Below are 18372 nucleotides of genomic sequence, written 5' to 3'. Positions count from 1 at the left end.
TGTGACCCATGAAAGGGGAATCTATTCTGGGCTTTCTCCTTGAACTTGGATCTCTTTGCTCCTTTGCTTTCATTTTTTCACATGTTATTTAGCAAGACAATAATCATTATAGTTGTATTATTTTCTCCCTCTTGTTTGTTAGGTTTAAAAGAGTTTTATCATTATATCAAACACTATTTTTCCAATATTATTTCCATAGGGTTCTTGCAGAAGCCTTTATCATGGCAATCATCATTTATTAGAGCGTTAGGATTGACATGTGTTAATTACTCCATCCCTTCCAAAATAAGTGTTGTTATTTTGGGACGGAGTGAGTATATGGTTAATCCCTACTTCCCTAGAAAAGTTGCCTTTCACCAAACAACACGTCCTTTGCTCGTGGCTTGCATGTACATGCTCATGTTGATCTCACTCACGCATGGTGGCACTGTCACCTCACAGATAAAGATTATACTGTTTGGATCAATGTTGTCTCTATACACTAGAGCTGTCGTGGAGGTGCCGGAAGTTAACAGTCCCTACGATAACAATCCCAAGCACTTACGCAATTATCACTCAACTTAAAGTTACCTGCGCAAGTCAACAAGGCATTCCAATGTAAACATACGAGCCATAACAGTTAGGTAAATATCCACATAATATTATGTGAAAAGTACGAAAGCAGCATCTCAACGCACAAAAGGAAAACTGTACAGAGGCAAAAACATAGGCCCAGCGTGCCATTTTAGGGCTGTGGCTGTCGCCGACCTTTATTTCGCCAGCCAGCCCCCATTTCTTTGGGTAAGCAGGCTGCCTCACCGCTGCAGCATGTAGCTTGTGGATCACATGGTGAAGTAGTTCAGAAAGTATGGCCTCGCTCCCCAATTTAACTTCAGCAGATCATATACTATACACGATTTGTAGGATCCATAAGAAGATACTGGTAGTGAAATTTAGGCCTTGTATGGCCTCGCTCCCCTATCATTGGCATCGAAATTTAGGCCTTGGATGCCCCTTATAGTGGACTCGTAGTTGTTGCTGATAGACTTGTGCCTGGGGTCAGAGTAGTCAAGCGTGTGTGAGGCCCTCCGTGGAGCTGAGTTTCTCTGGAATGTCCCTGGACTCACATCTGGTGCACGACTACGCGATGGTTCAGCTTCACTGCTTGGCAAATCTCGGCTACTAGAAACAGCAGGTCGCCTTGAGAACACGCCTGACCGACCCAAAAAAGTCGAACTGGACAACTACAGGTCATTCGAGGTTTGAGAAATTACATTGCAGAAGGATAAATAGGATCCTTCAGGCACCCAAAGAACACCATGGTAGCAATGCTAAACAAATGAAGCAGAACAAACTCACCACAGCTTCCTTCGGTGCGGACAGATCTGGTCTGACTGGTGACTTCTGTTTCGATAAGCTGCCTGCATTTATTCCTGTAGGTGGAACCTGACTTCGTGTAGGATCAGCTGACCACCCACTTATTCTTCCTTCTTCAGTGGCTAAATCAGTTCAGGAGACAGTTAGCCAACCTAACAGAACCTACTCGGCCCATGGATTAGCTGAAGGAATAATAAAACAACAGAAGAGTAGTTCTGAACATGCACCTGAAACAGGATGTGCTCCTATAAAGGGAAACAGTTTACGACCCTGCCTACTTACATACTCCCTCTGTCCCAGAAACAGTTTATGACCCTGCCTACTTACATACTCCCTCTGTCCCGAATTACTTGTCACTCAAATGCATGATCTAGCACTAAAATACGTCTAGATACATCCGTTTGAGTGACAAGTAATTTTGGACAGAGGAAGCATATTATATTACTACTATTATTGGTGTTGCATATAATTTTGCACAAAACATCAAACCATTATACTATTTCTTCAAATAACGAAATCTAATTATCAAAAATGCGACAATGTTAGTTGCAAGAAAAAAAAAACTACTATGACAAGATTACCTGACAGTCTATTATTACTTGCAATGGGAGCCATCCCCGAGCTTTGTCCTGCAGCGGCGGCCTACAACAACAGAATATGAACATTTATCAGATATTTATCTCCACGGACAAGTGCAGAAGGTTACCACTTTAAGCTGCACTGACAATAGCGCGTGGTGGAACACTGGTCATTTGTGACTGCTGGTACTTAAGAATGGTCCAGTCAAAAACATAATCAAACTGGAATCCTACACAGAAAAATATCCAATGAGAAGTGTCCCAAAGTAGTATTCCTTTTAAATGTTGTGATGCAAAACTTTATCTAGTAACATAAATAGAAAACCAACCCTCTCGAATAAAAAGATCTCTGAACAATCTCTTAAGGTATTGATAGTCTGGACTGTCTTCAAAACGTAGCGAGCGGCAGTAATGGAAGAATGACTGAAATTCAGAAGGGTATCCCCGACACAAAGCCTGAAATCGAACAAAACAATTAATACACACACTAGTTAAGTCATGATTGAACTTAAAATGCACGAGAATCACCTCAATTGAAGTGGCAATCTTCCGTTCGCTGATTTTCTCATACTTCTGTTTCTTCGTACCGGCTTTTAAACCCTGCCATGGGAGACTGGTAACAGGGGGGCTGTTAGAACACACCAGATGACAGAAAAACAGAATGATATGAGGCTCCATGACCAACCTTCCTCTCAAGAAGTACATGAGTACATATCCAAGAGACTCCATGTCATCCCTTCTGCTTTGTTCTATTTAAAAAGCATCAACCTTTATTCTTTAAACAAGATGGTCCATTTAAAGGCAAGAGAGATTTAATGAAGAAACGTTAACATGGTGCACTTAAAGATATGCATAACAGATAAATGGATCTAATGTTCAACTTGTGAAGTGGACTGACCAATTCCAAGATGGGTGCTTACACTCGCATATCGAGCTGTCCCAGTCAAATTTTTGTTCTCCCTGTTTTTCAATACACATTTGTCATATAGGCTATAGGTAGACAAGTACAAAATCTTTATTAAGAGAAGGATGCTTGGTAATACATATATCTATTATGCCATCAATACGATTTCATGTAGAAACACAGTCCTGTTATGGTGCCCAGTAAAGTAACATCAGCCGTTACCAAAGCAACTAAAATAAATTAATGCAGACGTGCAAATGACAATTGACTCAACCATCAGCCTAGATATACCGGTATGGAATGTGTTGATGTGTTGAAGTGTCCCTGTATTTCTTTGCTAGTCCAAAATCAATCATATATACCTACAAGAACATTAAGGACAAGATATAAGCGCATATACATAATATTCTAAATAACTCCTAGACCTGTAGGCAGGTGAACAGCACAAAATATGACTGACCTGATTTGCTCTCTTTCCAAGGCCCATGAGAAAATTGTCTGGCTTAATATCTCGATGCAAGAAGGACTTTGAATGTATAAATTCAACTCGGTTTATCTAATAAAAATGGAAGTTAAATGAATTTAACCAGATAAAATCATCAAATAATAAAACAAAAATGTCAAGGACTAGCTAATCTCTATTATTGAGTATACCATTTGATCAGCAAGCATCAGAACAGTTTTGAGTGACAATTTTCTGTTGCAAAAGCTGAAAAGATCTTCAAGGCTTGGCCCCAAAACATCCATAACAAGAACATTATAGTCACCCTCAACACCAAACCACTTGACATTTGAAATCCCAGCTGCACAACCAAAAATGTGTGTATCAGCATCACAACAGCAAAGAATAAATTATATTTATGGTCAAAGGAAAGAAAATGAACGGGTATTACTTCCGCCCTGCAGTACCCTGTACAACTTTGACTCATACAGCAACTGAGGATGCTTTGTCTTCACATTTTCCTGGACAGAGCAAGATCATAAGGCCTTATCAGTCTTAACAGAACAAAGCCTGCAATAGTTTTGGAGAAATGGACTAAGCATGGCATCATAACAACCATTATACTGACACCAATAATGCAGCGACATTTTTCCAAAGCACGCCACAAATAAGGGACTAAAATTAGAACTTCAGAACTGAAGCAAACAAGTACAATCTTGCTGATGCACTAGAGGATATGGAGGTGGTTGGGCTGCATTCACCATCTATCAACTTTTCGTCTCCTCTATTTTCGATACTCTCTCTGACGTTTAATTCTTGGGAACTAAAATGAAGTAATGCAAGATAGCAAATGCAGGAGAGCTTACACGGCTCAGTCCGTATAAAAGCTACCCGTGGTCCTTGTTAGGAAATAGTTTTCAATGACTCTTGCTTCTGTACACACCATTTACCCTTTAAGCGCAGATGGAAGTGATTGGTAAAGAAGTTTGACTGAGAGCTACCAATTCGCGAAACATAAGCCTGAAGAACAGCCAGGGAACATATACTCTTGTTATTGTACTTCCCGCAAGAGTGAGATATAAGATTGTCACTCTAATCTTTGGGCCCATTTCTTTCAGAAAATCGTCAATTATCAAACTTGCACCCATATCAAAAAAGAAAATACTAGCACTAAAAGCAATACTGCCACTGATTATAAACCATAAACACAACTATACTTTAATCCAAGAGAACTGACGCATCAACTCACAAGCTTAATCGCGACCTCCTCGTTGGTCTGCACGTTAGTACCTGCACCGGCAACCCAGAGAAAGTGAAAACACCCGACGACTTAATCAGCAATCCAGCAGAAAGAGGACAAAGGCGGGAGCTTTAGCATCAGAACGGTTTGTTCAGGCGGGGAAACAGCACACGAACCGAGGTAGATCTCCCCGAACGAGCCGCTGCCGAGCTTGCGGCCGAGGCGGTACTTGTTGCCCACGCGCGGCTCCATCGGCGGCCGCGCACGCACACACGCCACAGAGCCGCCGCCTAGGTTGAGGGCATCCAGCTACGGAGGAACCTGAGCCAGGGAGGAATTGCGGAGATTGGTAGCTAGGGTTTGAGCGGGGATAGAAGTGTGGGATTGGGGATATTCTTTTTCGTTGTGGGGTGGTGGTGCTTTGCTTTCGCGGTGGTGCTTTGCTTTCGCGAGCATCACCCACCAGCCACCACGCTCCGCTGAAACAGAATTCTTGGAAAGTGGAGGTGCCGGTGTGAGAGATTAACATCGCAACTAGGACCTGCGAAAGTGACGAAAATGCTATTCTAAAATCCGAAATAAATAGGAAGAAACCAATATTAATTCAGAATATATTTTTACAACAAACATTACTTTGTTTTCTAACTGCGTGTAAATTTTAGTGATGAAATGAAATTCGTGGGTGTGTGGGAAAAAACAAAATGTGTGCTCCAAAAGGAATTCCAAAATATTCTTTTTAGATTGGCCATAGTGTGAGTAACTAAGTTAGTATCATGTAATTGGGACTAGCAAACATGCTGATGTGGCAGGCAATTAAAGAAAAGAGATGGTTAGAGTAACATAGGTAGATACCGTAACATGTTAAATGATATGCTACTATATGTCATGCATGTCAATAAATAAGGTCACATATGATACTAGTTTATGATACTATGCACTATGAAGATAGTACTCCCTCCGTCCCAAAATAAGTGTCTCAACTTTATACTAGCTCTAGTACAAAGTTGTACTAAGCTCGAGACACTTATTTTGAGACGGAGGAAGTATCATACAATAGTATCATATGCATGATACTACTATATGATACTCCCCACTATGACCAGCCTTAGCATAGATTTTGTTCTTTAGACCTCGGGAATGTCATTCCATCATGATTTTTTGTGTGTAGATGATACATCTATCAGTATTGAGATAATTACAACTATGATACATGTAGTATCTGATACATAACAAGACGGTCCTTGCACTCATCGATTGCTCCAAAACGATCCTCATATACGCAGATACGCTTTAAAACAGTCCTTTTGTACATATCAAGCTATGAACGTGGTTGGGTTAGTGCCACATCATCAGGTGGGTTGGTTGACCGCATTGGTTCACTTGGTAATTTTGGAATCATCCCCTACACACCTCGGTGCGTCCAATTTGAGCCCAAGTATCGCCTTCGTCATTGTCGTGTCAAAACCGACGCATCTCGGGTAGAGGGTCCGAGGCTGTGGATCTTGGATCAATGGGGAACAGGAAACACACGGACAATATTTACCCAAGTTCGGGCCCTCTCTGAGAGGTAAAACCCTACGTCCTGCTTGATTATATTGATGTGTGTATGACAATTACATAGTCATCTATCACAGGATGAGATGAACTAAACCCTAGATGAGTAGGATAATGGTTCTCCACCCCTCTACGAACTAAACCCTCCGGTTTATATAGACACCAGGGGTGCCTAGGATTACACATGGTCGGTTGCCATGAGGGAATAAACATGTCGATTCTACCATCTTGACTTGGAGGACACGCCAAAGCACCGGAGGTTTCCTTCGTGAACATGGAGTCACCTTATAGCCCGGCCTTCCACTAATAGCCACATAGCGGCCCACTTATCCGGCCTATAAGAGATAGACCAGCGGCACGAGGACCCTTTAGTCCCGGACTTCCTGAGTAGCCCCCAAACTAACCTTCAATGTCGGGGTCTAGATCCCTAGCACCTTCACGCGCACAAAGTCTCCGGCTTGCGGGGCGAGTTCTTCTCCCCCTTTATGTTCGGCCAGTACTAGTTTGACCACCGATTACTTCCCGATTTTCAAACAGTATGTGCTACTTAGCCTCGAAGGTCAACCGCTTGAGTGTGAACAATGCCTTCGGCTGCCAACTTTTAGCAAAAGGTCACGACCACTAACCATTTATGAAAGCTCGATTCGTGATTCGAGGCAATTCCTCCATTGGCACGTCCCATTAATATGCAGATTGTGCCCCGTTTTTAAGGATGTCATCAATGATTTGGGCTATCCCACGCGCGCATAACAACACGATTATATTGGGAGATGGCGAGGTCTGCGGCGTAGTAAAGGGGCTCTTGGTATTATGGCAGCTTGTAAAAGGGAAAGAGCCACCAAATCCTCCATACGCTTCTCAGATCCTCCATTATTGTCGCCTTTCCCTATCTCTTGAGCTCTAAGCACCCAGATCCATCCCTCCCTCAAATCTCCTCAGGCCACTCCCCTGGTTCGGTCATGGCCGGTTCTGGTTCCAAGGGAAAGTGGGAGGCCTCCAGTGTCACCGACGACGACATCCAGGAGCTGAAGCGCGCCGACTATCTTCCGGTCAACCTAGTCCACCGCGCTCCAGAGGAGGGCTAGGCCATCCCCATGTCAAGACAAGGCGAGAGAGTGGTGTTCATCCCTCATTTCATCTGGGGACTTGGATTCCCGCTCCACCCCTTTGTAAGGGGTTTGATGTTCTTCTACGGGTTGGATTTTCACGATCTCGCCCCGAACTCCTTCTTGCATATTTCGACCTTCATTATTATCTGCAGGCCTTTCTACGGGTCTAGCTAAACTTTGGCTTGTGGCTAACGGTCTTTGATGTTAAGGCGAATATAGTCGATAACCAGCAGGCGCACTATGGGGACGATGATCAGCAAGCTCCCCCGGGTTGAGCGGACGGAAGGTACCTTTATAGATACCGTCAAAATCTGGCAAAAATAGTGGTTTTATATCACCGAACCACGCGACGCGGACTGGGCAGCACCCTCCGAATTAGGATCCAGACCTCCCACAAGGCTGGTGTCGTGGATCAAGAAGGGGCTCGACTAGGGGTAAACTGCGGAGGTGGAGTCGCTGCAGAAGTGCATCTCCCACTTGATAAAGAAGAAGCTCGAACTGACCAACATGGTTGAGATCATGCTTCATCGTTGCCTCCTACCTTGCCAACATCGGGCCGCTACAATGTGGTCCTACAAGCCCGAAGACCCTCATGAACCACAAGTATAGGGGATCAATCGTAGTCCGTTCAATAAGTAATAGCGTCGAACCCAATGAGGAGCAAAAGGAAATGATAAGCGGTTTTCAGCAAGGTATTCTCTGCAAGTGTTGTAGGTAACGGTGATATATAGTTTAGTAGCAAGAAAATTTGTAACAAGTGACAAGTAACAACAATAGCAAAGGTGTAGCAAGGTAGCCCAATCCTTTTTTATAGCAAAGGACATGCCTGAAAATACTCTTATATAAAGCAAGTGCTCCCAAGGACACATGGGAATTTATGTCTAGTCATATTCATCATATTGAGTTGATTCGTGTTCGCTACTTTGATAATTTGATACGTGGATGGACCAGTGCCAAGGTGTTGTTCTTACTTGAACAACAAACCAACTTATGATTGCCCTCTCTCGCAAGCATCCACAACTAATAAAGAAGAATTAAGATAAATCTAAACATAGCATTAAACATGTGGATCCAAATCAACCCCTCATGAAGCAACGCATAAACTGGGGTTTAAGCTTCTGTCACTCTAGCAATCTATCATCTACTTGTTACTGCACAGTGACTTCCCTTAGGCCCATAACATGGTGAAGTGTCATGTAGTAGACGTTCACATGACACCACTAAGAGAAGTAACAACATACATATCATCAAAATATCGAACGAATACCAACTTTATATGTTTACTTATAATAAGACTTCTCCCGTGTCCTCAGGAACAATAGTCACTACTCACACTTCATCAATATGTTCAAGGTCAGAGGTGTGATAATTATAATTAAGGATCTGGACATAATATCTTCCACCAAGTAATCCAAAAAGCATCAACTACAAGATGTAATCAAAACAATTAGTAACCCACATGTATCAGTCTGAAGTTTTGAGGCAAAGATTGAATACAAGAGATCAACTAGGGTTGGAAATGAGATGATGCCGATGAAGATTGGTACTCCCACGAAGGAGGAAGCGTTGGTGATGATGATGGCTTCGATTTCCCCCTCCTCGAGGGAAGTTTCCCAAGTAGAATCTATGTGCCAGAGAGGAAAAAGGCCTCTGCCCAGGTTTTCGCCTAAAGAAGGTGGTGCTTCGTCTCGAAAGGTTGCCTATGGTTTTTTCTAGGTCAAAACACAACATATATGAGAAGATGGTCGTCAAAGGGCCAACACGGGGCCCACAAGGCATCTGGGCACGACCAGGTGGGTGGTCGCGCCCTGATGCCTTCTAGACAACAGGTGGCCCCCTATGGTGTATTTCTGGTGCAATAATTCTTAAATACTCCAGAAAAATTCTCCGTGAAATTTCAGGTCATTTGGGGAAAGTTGGTTTTCTGCCTTTTTCTCGGTTTGCCGGTCCAGAATTCCAGCTTGCAGATATTTCCCTGTGAGTGATGTACCTTGCATATTCAGAGAGAAAAGACACATGAATTGTATGGTAATAGGGGATAATGGACAAGAATGACACAAATATCAATAATAATTCATGATTCAAAATGGAATCAACTCCCCCAAACTTAGACCTCGCATGTCCTCAAGCAAAAGTCGAGCTCGAAAATAAGGACCGCATGATTTGAGAGAGAGTCGTCGATAAAAAGAGAATATGAACATGAGAGCATCATGAATATTAGCATAACAACAAGTATTTTATCATATAGCTCCTCATAAACAAGTAACAATCCATTCACAATTGTTGGAGTAAGAAGCATAAAGTTTATTGACAATAAACAAACTATGTTCTCAGTCATTGGGACAATCATAATTCAGCATATTTTAGAGGAGAGTCTATGTAAGAGCTTTCTTTTTGGCAAGTTCACATACTCAACTATCATTTAGTCTTGTATGATTGCTCACGCTCAAGACATATTTTTGGAGTTCATGTTTCCATAGGACACATAGGAAGATAGGGGCATAAATAATTTTTTACCCAACTTATTTGCCTCAAGGATAATGTCAACGGTAATAAATCATGATCATGTACATCCACTTGGATATATAAGTATGAATCTTTCCTCAACACATGGTGCTCGCCACTATAGAATTGATAGGTAGGAAGAGAAACAAACTTTATTGACTCACGCACAAGATTGAACTGCTGAAGATAAAAGATAGACCCTTTGCACAGGGAGGCACAGGTTGTCATGCGCTTTTAAGTTTTTGAATGTGCAAACTCTTAATGCAAAGGAACGTCACTTTATATTGCCCCTTGTGATAGCAAACTTTATTATGCAATCCGTCGCTTTTATTTCTTTACCAACACAAGATCATACAAAGCTTATTTTCCCTTTAAATAAAAGACCATAGATTTTTAGGAGCTTTTTTTATTGCTTGATGCACCGATGACAACTTACTTGAAGGATCTTACTCAGTCCACAGGTAGGTATTGTGGACTCTTATGGCAAGAGACTGGTTCAGGGGTATGGATGCACAAATAGATCTCTACTTAGTGTGGAATTTTTGGGCTACAAATGATATAAACGAAGGACCACATGTTAAAGGAACCATGACCATATAAGTTCTATGTGAATGTAAACTACCATAATAATTATGTTGTCTTCCATGTCCAATATCAACACTTGATCATTATATAATATTTGGTGAGGGCTCACAATCATAAAAGGTGTCCAATATAGTGTATTTATATGCGAGTCTTCTCCCCTCTATCATAATCTTCCTTACATGACCACTGTCGTAGAGCACTGGGATTATGCTGAAGGCGACGTGCCTCGTGAGACCGCGCCTCCGAGGAAGAAGCAGTCACTGCACGCCTCTGGCTCTGCCAAGGTGAAGGGCCCGATGGCCAAGGCCAAGGTCCCGAGCCCCACACGTGCTACGAGTGCTTTCCCTCTTCCGACATAGGAAGTCGTGCTTGATGCCTCCCTCAGATCGGGCTCGGGGGCTTCCACGTGGAAGGCATCCAACCTGGCTGCCAAACCGAGAGAGGTGCTCAGGCACCACCTAGAGGAACGCCTCGACACACGCCCTCAAGAGCAAGGAGTACAACATCGGGCGTCGGGGGCTCAAGAGTTCATCGCCTAGGAGATCGAAAGGTTGGAGGAGGCGCGCACCATGCGCGGCGGTGTGGGGACCCTGACTTATGAGTCGAGATTGCCGAATGAACGTGCTCAATGATCTCCGAGATCAATGCTCACCGAACACACATAAACTGAATATTAAGAGTCTTACATCCATACATACCGTTTGATACAACAAATGACCATCATGGTTAAGTCTTACATAGGTAGGGCCTATAAGGCCAATCACACCAACACATCTAGCGGAAAACTTAGTAGTAAACGGGAACCCATGCCATCAGCCTTCACCGACAGGCATTCTGACTGGGAAGCGTCCTAGTTCACGTGTCCATCTCCGACGACGCATTCTTCTCCATATTCCGGTTCCTCCATGTTTGGTCAATAACATAACTTGTGGTGAGTACTTTGAATGTACTCGCAAACAGACTATGATGTGGATAATGAAGTTGGTACGACAATAAGTAATATGCAGCCATTGCGTAAAGCAAGTTTTACTTAAGAATATGCGTGGTCAATTACTTGTACGGATATGTGATGACGAGGTGATGTATATGCTTCTCGCTCCTCGTTGGACCCCAACTGGAAGGTGGAGATGTAGTCAACAACAAATATCCCTTACACGGAGACTGTAAGGTTTATCAAACTAAGAGGACTCCTAGGCTCAACAAGTAGGTGTCTTCCACCCTGGCGCTAGCAGAAAACGTGGACCTGCACACACAACAAATAACTTTATTCCCAACGAGTACATAGAGGTTGTCAATCTCTCCGGCCTTGTAGTTTGCAAAGGATCAAAACACTAGCGTATGTGTCCTTTACCTAAATCAATGAAGCCTCTCATGGCTCGGAGGAAGTCCCTTCCAAGCACTATATTCCCTTTGTTGGGCTCCATGATGAAGAAATCAATTGTTGCACTCCTTTTAGAGAATGTAACCTGGACATCTTTTACCTTTCCCTGGATCTCAGAAATATCACTATTAGCATGTTCATGATAAGATGGAAAAGTTTCCATGTCTAACCAGAGAGAATCATAAACAAATTTTGGTATAGTAGAAACCATGGATCCAATATCACAATAAACAAGGAAGTCTTGGTTAGAGATGCTAATTCTAACAAAAGGCTCCCAGTCATCGTCTATTCTCAAAATCTGCTCCTTATCAACCACGGGTTTCTCCCTTTCTCTTAAATCTAGAGCATCTATTTTCCCTTCAATAGTAGCAAGTCTATCTATAATAGTGTCATAACCATGATTATAAACAAGATTATTAGATAGACCATGTATAATATAAAGAGCTCTTGCCTCATCACACTCTAAGAAATCTCCTTTAGCTATAATATCAAGAGAGTGTTTGCACCATATAAAGAGACCATGATCAAAATTTCTAAGCACAATTTTGATAGGTATCCAAGGCATAATTCTCTTGTGTGCTTCAAAAATTCTATCCCATGCTTCCTTCATACTTTCTCCAATCTTTTGATGGAAGTCTAGGACCTCAGATTCCTTCCAGGAATCAAACCTTAACATGCTTGACAACTAAAAGCAAAGTAACTAATTTGTTTGTGGTTTTTGGTATAGGACTCTAAAGCAAAAAACCAAAAAGCAAACTAACAAGGCTAAAAAGCAAAGGTAAAAGATAGTGTGCAACTCCCATATCTTGAAGAGTGGAGTCCCCAACAACGGCGCCAGAAATTTGCTTGATAACGAGGTGATGTACATGCTTCTCACCCCTCGTTGGACCCCAAGTGGAAGGTGGAGATGTAGTGAGCAGCAAATTTCCCTTACACATTGGCTGTAAGGTTTATCGAACTAGGAGAACTCCTAGGCTCAACAAGTAGGTGTCTTCCACACTAGCGCTAGCAGAAGACGTGGACCTGCACACACAACACATAACTTTGCTCCCAACGAGTACAGAGAGGTTGTCAATCTCTCTGGCCTTGTAGTTGTTGGAATTATGCCCTAGAGGCAATGATAAATAAGTTATTATTATAATTCCTGTATCAAGATAATCGTTTATTATCCATCCTACGATTGTATTGAATGAAGACATAGATACATGTGTGGATACATAGACAAAACACTGTCACTAGCTAGCGTCTAGTTGGCTAGCCAGTTGATCAAGGATAGTCAGGGTCTTCTGATTATGTACAAGGTGTTGTTGCTTGATAATTGGATCACATCATTGGGAGAATCATGTGATGGACCAGACCCAAACTAATAGACGTAGCATGTTGATCGTGTCATTTTGTTGCTATTGTTTTCTGTGTGTCAAGTATTTATTCCTATGACCATGAGATCATATAACTCACTGACACCGGAGGAATGCTTTGTGTGTATCAAACGTCACAACGTAATTGGGTGGCTATAAATATGCTCTATAGGTATCTCCGAAGGTGTCCATTGAGTTAGTATGGATCAAGACTGGGATTTGTCACTCCGTGTGACGGAGAGGTATCTCGGGGCCCACTCGGTCATACAACATCACACACAAGCCTTGCAAGCAATGTAACTTAGTGTAAGTTGCGGGATCTTGTATTATGGAACGAGTAAAGAGACTTGTTGGTAAACGAGATTGAAATAGGTATGCGGATACTAACGATCGAATCTCGGGCAAGTAACATACCGAAGGACAAAGGGAATGACATACGGGATTATATGAATCCTTGGCACTGAGGTTCGAATGATAAGATCTTCGTAGAATATGTAGGATCCAATATGGGCATCCAGGTCCCGCTATTGGATATTGACCGAGGAGTCCCTCGGGTCATGTCTACATAGTTCTCGAACCCGCAGGGTCTGCACACTTACGGTTCGACGTTGTTTTATGCGTATTTGAGTTATATGGTTGGTTACCGAATGTTGTTCGGAGTCCCGAATGAGATCACGGACGTCACGAGGGTTTCCGGAATGGTCCTGAGACGAAGAGTGATATATAGGATGACCTCATTTGATTATCGGAAGGTTTTCGGAATTACCGGGAATGTACCGGGAATGACGAATGGGTTCCGGATGTTCACCGGGGGGGGAAGCCCACCCCGGGGAAGCCCATAGGCCTTAGGTGTGCTGCCCCAGCCCTTAGTGGGCTGGTGGGCAAGCCCGGAGAGGCCCCTGCGTAGGAGATAAGAAAATCAAAGAGAAAAAAAGGGAAGTGGGAAGGAAGGGAAGGACTCCACCTTCCAATCCTAGTTGGACTAGGATTGGAGGAGTAATCCTCCTCCCCCTTGGCTGAACCCTTTGGGGCCTATTGTGCCCCAAGGCAAGGCCCCTCCCCTCCTGCCTATATATACGGAGGTTTTAGGCCTGATTTGAGACAACTTTTCCACGGCAGCCCGACCACATACCTCCACGGTTTTTCCTCTAGATCGCGTTTCTGCGGAGCTCGGGCGGAGCCTTGCTGAGATTAGATCACCATCAACCTCTGGAGTGCCGTCACGCTGTCGGAGAACTCATCTACCTCTCCGTCTCTCTTGCTGGATCAAGAATGCTGAGATCATCGTCGAGCTATACGTGTGCTGAACGCAGAGGTGTCGTCCGTTCGGCACTAGATCGGAGCGGATCGTGGGACGGATCGCGGGACGGTTCGTGGGACAGTTCGCGGGGCGGATCGAGGGACGTGAGGATGTTCCACTACATCAACCGCGTTTATTAATGCTTTTGCTGTGTGATCTACAAGGGTATGTAGATCGGAAATCTCCCTCGTAGATGAACATCACCATGATAGGTTTGCGTGCGCGTAGGAAATTTTTTGTTTCCCATGCGACGTTCCCCAACAGTGGTATCAGAGCTAGGTTCATGCGTAGATGTCTTCTCGAGTAGAACACAAAAGTTTTTGTGGGCGGTGATGTGCGATTTGCTACCCTCCTTAGTCTTTTCTTGATTCCGCGGTATTGTTGGATCGAAGCGGCTCGGACCGACATTACTTGTACGCTTACGAGAGACTGGTTTCATCGCTACGAGTAACTCCGTTGCTCAAAGATGACCGGCGAGTGTCGGTTTCTCCAACTTTAGTTGAATCGGATTTGACCGAGGAGGTCCTTGGATGAGGTTAAATAGCAATTCATATATCTCCGTTGTGGTTTTTGCGTAAGTAAGATGTGATCCTACTAGATACCCATGGTCACCACGTAAAACATGCAACAAGAATTAGAGGACGTCTAACTTGTTTTTGTAGGGTATGCTTGTGATGTGATATGGCCAATGATGTGATGTGATATATTGGATGTATGAGATGATCATGTTGTAATAGTTAATATTGACTTGCACGTCGATGGTACGGCAACCGGCAGGAGCCATAGGGTTGTCTTTAAACTAACGTTTGTGCTTGCAGATGCGTTTACTATATTGCTAGGATGTTGCTTTAGTAGTAATAGCATGAGTAGCACGACAACCCCGATGGTGACACGTTGATGGAGATCATGGTGTGGCGCCGGTGACAAAGAAGATCGTGCCGGTGCTTTGGTGATGGAGATCAAGAAGCACGTGATGATGGCCATATCATGTCACTTATGAATTGCATGTGATGTTAATCCTTTTATGCACCTTATTTTGCTTAGAACGATGGTAGCATTATGAGGTGATCTCTCACTAAAATTTCAAGACGAAATTGTGTTCTCCCCGACTGTGCACCGTTGCTACAGTTCGGCATTTCAAGACACCACGTGATGATCGGGTGTGATAGACTCAACGTTCACATACAACGGGTGCAAAACAGTTGCACACGCGGAACACTCGGGTTAAGCTTGACGAGCCTAGCATGTGCAGACATGGCCTCGGAACACATGAGACCGAAAGGTCGATCATGAATCATATAGTTGATATCATTAGCATAGGGATGCTTACCACTGAAACTATCCTCAACTCACGTGATGATCGGACTTGAGCTAGTGGAATTGGATCATGAACCACTCAAATGACTAGAGAGATGTACTTTTTGAGTGGGAGTTTAGCAAGTAATTTGATTAAGTTAAACTCTAATTATCTTGAACATAGTCTAAGTCCACTTTGAATATATTTGTGTTGTAGATCATGGCTCATGCGACAGTCACCCTGAATCTTAATACGTTCCTAGAGAAAGCTAAGTTGAAAGATGATGGAAGCAACTTTGTAGACTGGGCTCGTAATCTTAAGTTGATCCTACAAGCTGGGAAGAAGGATTATGTCCTTGATGCTGCGTTAGGAGATGAACCACCCGCTATGGCTGACCAAGATGTTAAGAACGCTTAGTTATCACGTAAGGAGGACTAATCAGTAGTTCAATGTGCAGTCTTGTATGGCTTAGAACTGGGACTTCAACGTCGCTTTGAGCGTCATGGAGCATATGAGATGTTCCAGGAGTTGAAGTTTATCTTTCAGAAGAACGCCCGGATCGAGAGGTATGAGACCTCCGATAAATTCTATGCTTGCAAGATGGAGGAGAATTCGTCTGTCAGTGAACACATGCTCAAAATGTGTGGGTACTCAAACCGTCTAGCTGAGCTGGGGATTGAACTCCCGCAAGAGGCTATCACTGACATAATTCTTCAATCACTGCCGCCAAGCTATAAGGGCTTTGTGTGGAACTAGAACATGCAAGGGATGAACAAGTCACCCGGCGAGTTCTTCGCGATGCTGAAAGTCGCAGAGTCAGAACTCCGTAAAGAACATCAAGTGTTGATGGTGAATAAGACCACTAGTTTCAAGAGAAACGGCAAAGGAAAGAAGGGTAATTCAAAGAAGAGCGGCAAACTTGTTGCCAATCTGACGAAGAAACCCAAAGCTGGACCTAAGCCTGAAATGGAGTGCTATTATTGCAAGGGTATGGGTCACTGGAAGCGCAACTGCCCCAAGTATCTGGCTGATAAGAAGGCGGCCAAAGAAAAATCAGGTATATTTGATATACATGTTATTGATGTGTACTTAACCAGCTCTCGTAGTAGTGTGTGGGTATTCGATACCGGTTCTGTTGCTCATATTTGCAACTCGAAACAGGAACTGTGGAATAGGCGAAGGCTGGCGAAACATGAAGTGACGATGCGCGTGGGAAATGGTTCCAAGGTTGATGCAATCGCCGTCGGCACAGTTTCACTTCAATTACCATCAGTATTAGTTATGAACTTGAATAATTGTTATTTAGTGCCTGCGTCGAGAATGAACATTATATCTGGATCTTGTTTATTGCGAGACGGTTACTCGTTTAAATCAGAGAATAATGGTTGTTCTATTTCTATGAGTAATATCTTTTATGGTCATGCACCCAATGTGAGAGGATTGTTCATATTGAATCTTGATAGTGATAATACACATATACATAACATTGAGACCAAAAGAGTTAGAGTTAACAATGATAGCGCCATGTTTTTGTGGCACTGCCGCTTAGGTCATATTGGTGTACAGCGCATGAAGAAACTCCATACCGATGGACTTTTGGAGTCACTTGACTTTGATTCACTTGACACGTGCGAACCATGCCTCATGGGCAAGATGACTAAAACTCCGTTCTCTGGAACAATGGAGCATGCAAGTGACTTGTTGGAAATCATACATACCGATGTGTGTGGTCCGATGAGCGTGGAGGCATGCGGCGGATATCGTTATTTTCTCACCTTCACTGACGATTTGAGTACATATGGTTATGTCTACTTAATGAAGCACAAGTCTGAAACATTTTAAAAGTTCAAGCAATTTCAGAGTGAAGTTGAAAATCATTGTAACAAGAAGATCAAATTCATACGGTCTGATCGTGGGGGTGAATATCTGAGTTTCGAGTTTGCTGCTCACTTAAGACAACGTGGAATTGTTTCACAGTTGACACTGCCTGGAACACCAAAGCGTAATGGTGTGTCTGAACGTCGTAATTGTACTTTATTAGAGATGGTTCGATCTATGATGTCTCTTACCGATCTGCCGTTATCGTTTTGGGGTTATGCATTAGAAACAACTTCATTCACTTTAAATAGGGCACCATCAAAATCCGTTGAGACGACACCATACGAACTGTGGTATGGCAAAAGACCAAAGTTGTCGTTTCTTAAAGTTTGGGGATGTGATGCTTATGTCAAAAAGCTTCAGCCTGAAAAGCTCGAACCCAAAGCGGAAAAGTGCATCTTCATAGGTTACCCGAAAGAGACAGTTGGGTACACCTTCTATCTCAAACCCGAGGGCAAAGTGTTTGTTGCTAAGAATGGAGCTTTTCTCGAGAAGGAGTTTCTCTCGAGAGAATTGAGTGGGAGGAAGATAGAACTTGATGAGGTTATGGAACCTCTCATCCCTCTGGATGGTGGCGCAGGGCAAGGGGAAACCCCTGTCGTTGCGATGCCGGTTGAGGAGGAAGTTAATGATGATGATCATGAAACTCTAGATCAAGTTCCTATCGAACCTCGTAGGTCGACGAGACCGCGTACTACTCCAGAGTGGTACGGTAATCCCGCCTTATCAATTATGTTGTTAGACAACAATGAGCCTGCGTATTATGAAGAAGCAATGGTGGGCCCAGATTCCAACAAATGGCTGGAGGCCATGAAGTCCGAGATAGGATCCATGTATGAAAACAAAGTGCGGACTTTGGAAGTACTACCTGAGGGCCGCAAGGCT

The 18372-nt window shown here is 43.3% G+C and overlaps 1 protein-coding gene across 4 annotated transcripts; it reads right to left on the bottom strand.

The window, feature by feature from the left end:
* Nucleotides 1–619: 619 nt before the first annotated feature.
* On the bottom strand, nt 620–5017 carry LOC123443735 (casein kinase I-like). Of its 4 annotated transcripts, XM_045120247.1 has the most exons (14): nt 4697–5017; nt 4530–4570; nt 3732–3801; nt 3493–3641; nt 3299–3394; nt 3130–3200; nt 2833–2894; nt 2620–2683; nt 2463–2547; nt 2264–2390; nt 2082–2164; nt 1938–1998; nt 1339–1478; nt 620–1223 (listed from the first exon to the last, which is right to left on the bottom strand). In XM_045120247.1, the coding sequence occupies exons 1-14, from the start codon at nt 4770–4772 to the stop codon at nt 933–935; spliced, it is 1416 nt and encodes a 471-aa protein (XP_044976182.1). In that variant the 5' UTR covers nt 4773–5017; the 3' UTR covers nt 620–932. The 4 variants fall into 4 exon arrangements, with proteins under 4 accessions (XP_044976182.1, XP_044976181.1, XP_044976183.1 ...); XM_045120246.1 differs by having other exon boundaries at nt 2264–2547; XM_045120248.1 differs by having other exon boundaries at nt 620–1215; nt 2264–2547.
* Nucleotides 5018–18372: the final 13355 nt, after the last annotated feature.

This window comes from Hordeum vulgare, chromosome 3H (assembly GCF_904849725.1).
Source record: "Hordeum vulgare subsp. vulgare chromosome 3H, MorexV3_pseudomolecules_assembly, whole genome shotgun sequence".
Taxonomy (NCBI): domain Eukaryota; kingdom Viridiplantae; phylum Streptophyta; class Magnoliopsida; order Poales; family Poaceae; genus Hordeum; species Hordeum vulgare.
Note: the sequence above shows the minus strand (reverse complement) of the source record. Positions and strands in the feature narration are given on the sequence as shown.

Bases quoted from the DNA above. Each gene is read 5' to 3' on its own strand.
- LOC123443735 (XM_045120246.1), bottom strand. From the start codon at position 4,772: ATGGAGCCGCGCGTGGGCAACAAGTACCGCCTCGGCCGCAAGCTCGGC. The intron at 3,802-4,529 runs GTGAGTTGATGC...TGCTCTGTCCAG, and splicing joins AGGAGGTCGCGATTAAGCTT to GAAAATGTGAAGACAAAGCA. The intron at 3,395-3,492 runs GTATACTCAATA...CATTTTTATTAG, and splicing joins TGATGCTTGCTGATCAAATG to ATAAACCGAGTTGAATTTAT.